Source organism: Vigna umbellata, chromosome 2 (genome assembly GCF_029865625.1).
Source record: "Vigna umbellata cultivar VRB3 chromosome 2, Vumbellata_1.0, whole genome shotgun sequence".
Lineage (NCBI taxonomy): Eukaryota > Viridiplantae > Streptophyta > Magnoliopsida > Fabales > Fabaceae > Vigna > Vigna umbellata.
Window position 1 is genome coordinate 682921 of NC_142166.1, and position 2635 is coordinate 685555.

At 38.2% G+C, this 2635-nt stretch overlaps 1 protein-coding gene across 1 annotated transcript; it reads left to right on the plus strand.

The window, feature by feature from the left end:
* The first annotated feature begins 954 nt into the window (after window positions 1-954).
* LOC148203110 (uncharacterized) lies at window positions 955-1996 on the plus strand. Its single transcript, XM_088106753.1, has 3 exons — window positions 955-1139; window positions 1257-1308; window positions 1448-1996. Exons 1-3 carry the CDS (start codon window positions 955-957, stop codon window positions 1994-1996), a joined length of 786 nt encoding a protein of 261 aa, XP_087962879.1.
* The last annotated feature ends 639 nt before the right edge of the window (window positions 1997-2635 follow it).

Genomic DNA, 2635 nt, shown 5'->3' on the forward strand with positions numbered 1-2635 from the left:
CTCTCAATTAATGAAAAACACTGTCACTGCCACGTTACGAAGGTAAACAGCCACGTTGCATACATCAGTCCACGCTGTCAACTGGATCGTTAAATATTTAATGCCGTGACCAAAAAGGATTTAATTGGACACTTTTTACACAACTTGGGACCACATTGAACTTTTTGAAAAAGGTAGGACGAAATTGAACATTTCCCTTATAAAGAGGGACAAAAAGAGGTATTAAGCCTAATATTTAATTTGATTTGATAGAGATAAAATAGGGATACGTAGTTATGATTTTCGGTTTATCTAGGTATAATATTATTTTATGATAGATTAAGCATATTTTATTTTTAAGATAGTTGATATTTTATTTTCATATTCTACTTTTATTCCGATAATATTGTAAGTGTCACGGCTATTTAAAGCCTTCAATTATCAATGAATAGTAAGACTCAATTTTAGGAAAATATCTGTGTGTGTGTATCGTGAGATTTTCTTAACAGTGGTATCAGAGTTTTATGCTCTGACTACCGAGAGAGAGAAAAAGAGAGAGATGATAGAGTCAAACACCGTGAGAGAAAAAGTAAGTGCTTGATTTTTTTTAGAGAGATGGAAAAGGTTGTCAATGGTATGAGTGTGCCACAATTGACGAGAAAAACCAATTATGATAATTGATGCCTACAGATGAAGTCGTTATTGAGATCCCAAGACATTTTGGATATGATAAGACGGGGTACGTTGAACCTGATGAAGATGAACATCAGACGGTGACACATATAACCGCGTTAAAGAGATGGGTCAACATTGTATTTCCTTTACAATGCAGTAGATGAGTCGGGATTCGAAAAAATAGTGAATGCTAAATCAGCAAAGGAAGCCTGAGAGATATTGGAGGTTGCGTATAAAGGTGACAACCGCGTTAGACAACTCCGAATACAAGCTCTCAAAGGAGAGTTTGAACAGTTGAAGATGGAGTCCAAAGAGCATATAACCGAGTACATAACTCGGGTGGAGAAGGTGGCCAACCAACTCGGCAGGAATGGAGAACAAATGCTACTTAGCCGGGTTGTGGGAAAAATTTTGAGATCCCTTACAAAAGATTTCGAAAGTATTGTGTGCGCCATCGAAGAATCGAAGACTTGTCGGTTCTCAGAGTGGATGAACTTGCTGAGTCATTAGAAGCCCATGAACAAAGGAGAAGGAGTTGGGATGATCATGTTGAACCTGACGATCAAGCATTACATGTAAAGTTTGACTCGAATAAAACTCAGATTACTCAAAGTCGAGGTCCTGTTGGCAGAGGGCGAGGTGGATGTGGCCGAGGTAATTTTGAGAATGATAGAGAAGAGCAAACCAGTCAACAGAATTGGCATGACCAAGGATAAGGGAAAGGCCGAGGAGATCGGTCAGGAGTTGAGTGTTTTAAGTGTGGCAAGTATGATCACTATGCAAACGAGTGTAGATCAAGCAAGTGCTACAACTGTGGCAAGGCTGGCCATATTGCAAAGTATTGCAAGACCGAGATAAAGGGGAGACTAATCTCGTTACTGAAGATGCGGAAGAAGAGTGTAGAATTCTGTTAATGGCAAAGAGCTCGGATGCAGTGGACATGGAGAGCCCAATCCCAACAATGGATGAAGTAATCTTGGTAAAGGATGCAACAATTGTGGAGAACGAAATCCTGGAGAAAGAACTCAAACAAAAAGATGAAGAGATTCAGCGGATAGGGAGGCTTCTAGATGAAGCTAATGAGATTATGAATAAACAAAGGGTTGAACTTGAGGAGCGGAAGATGGCAGATGTTGCACCATGCTTGAAATCAAAGACTGATGAGATTTCTACCAACTCAGTATGGTATCTAGATATTGGGGCAAGCAATCATATGTGTGGGAATGAGAAATTTTTTAATAAACTCACCAAGGTGGAGGCCAAATTTGTGTCTTTTGGATATTACTCCAAGGTGGCCGCGAAAGGGCGTGGAATAATCCGACATATACAGAAGAATGGATGAGTTGAAGAGATTAGGGATATTTACTATGTTCCGGAGCTAAAGATCAATATTTTAAGCATGGGTCAGATAATTGAAAAAGGTAATTCAATTTTTATGAAGGACCTGGTACTCTATTTAAAGGATAAGCATGATCGTCTAGCAACCCAAGCAAAAGCGAAGAAGGACCGGTTGTATGAACTAGAGCTGAAAATCTTGAAGAGAAGATGTTTGAAGCAAAGTATGACTAGCAAGAGCTTGGATAACTCCAACTTAAATCTGATTGAAAGAAGCAAACCCGGTGTGGGATGATGCACATGGAAAGCCGAATGAAGGAAGAATTTAAGTTTATGGTGGAGTTTGTTGGGATACACTTAAATTTTAGGGTTTTATTAATAATTTTGTTTAAATCTTATTTTATTAGTTTTTGGGTCTAATAATATTTAATTTGATTTAATAGAGATAAAATAGAGATACATAGTTATGATTTTCGGTTTATCTAGGTACAATATTATTTTATGATAGATGTCGCAACCGGAATCGCGACGGGACGACGATCCAAAAAAGAAACGGGTTTTAAAAAGAGATTTGTAGTCGCCACCATAGTTTATTATGGAAAACTATGGAAAAACCTCAAAATGATAAAGCACGGTCCACGAAAAC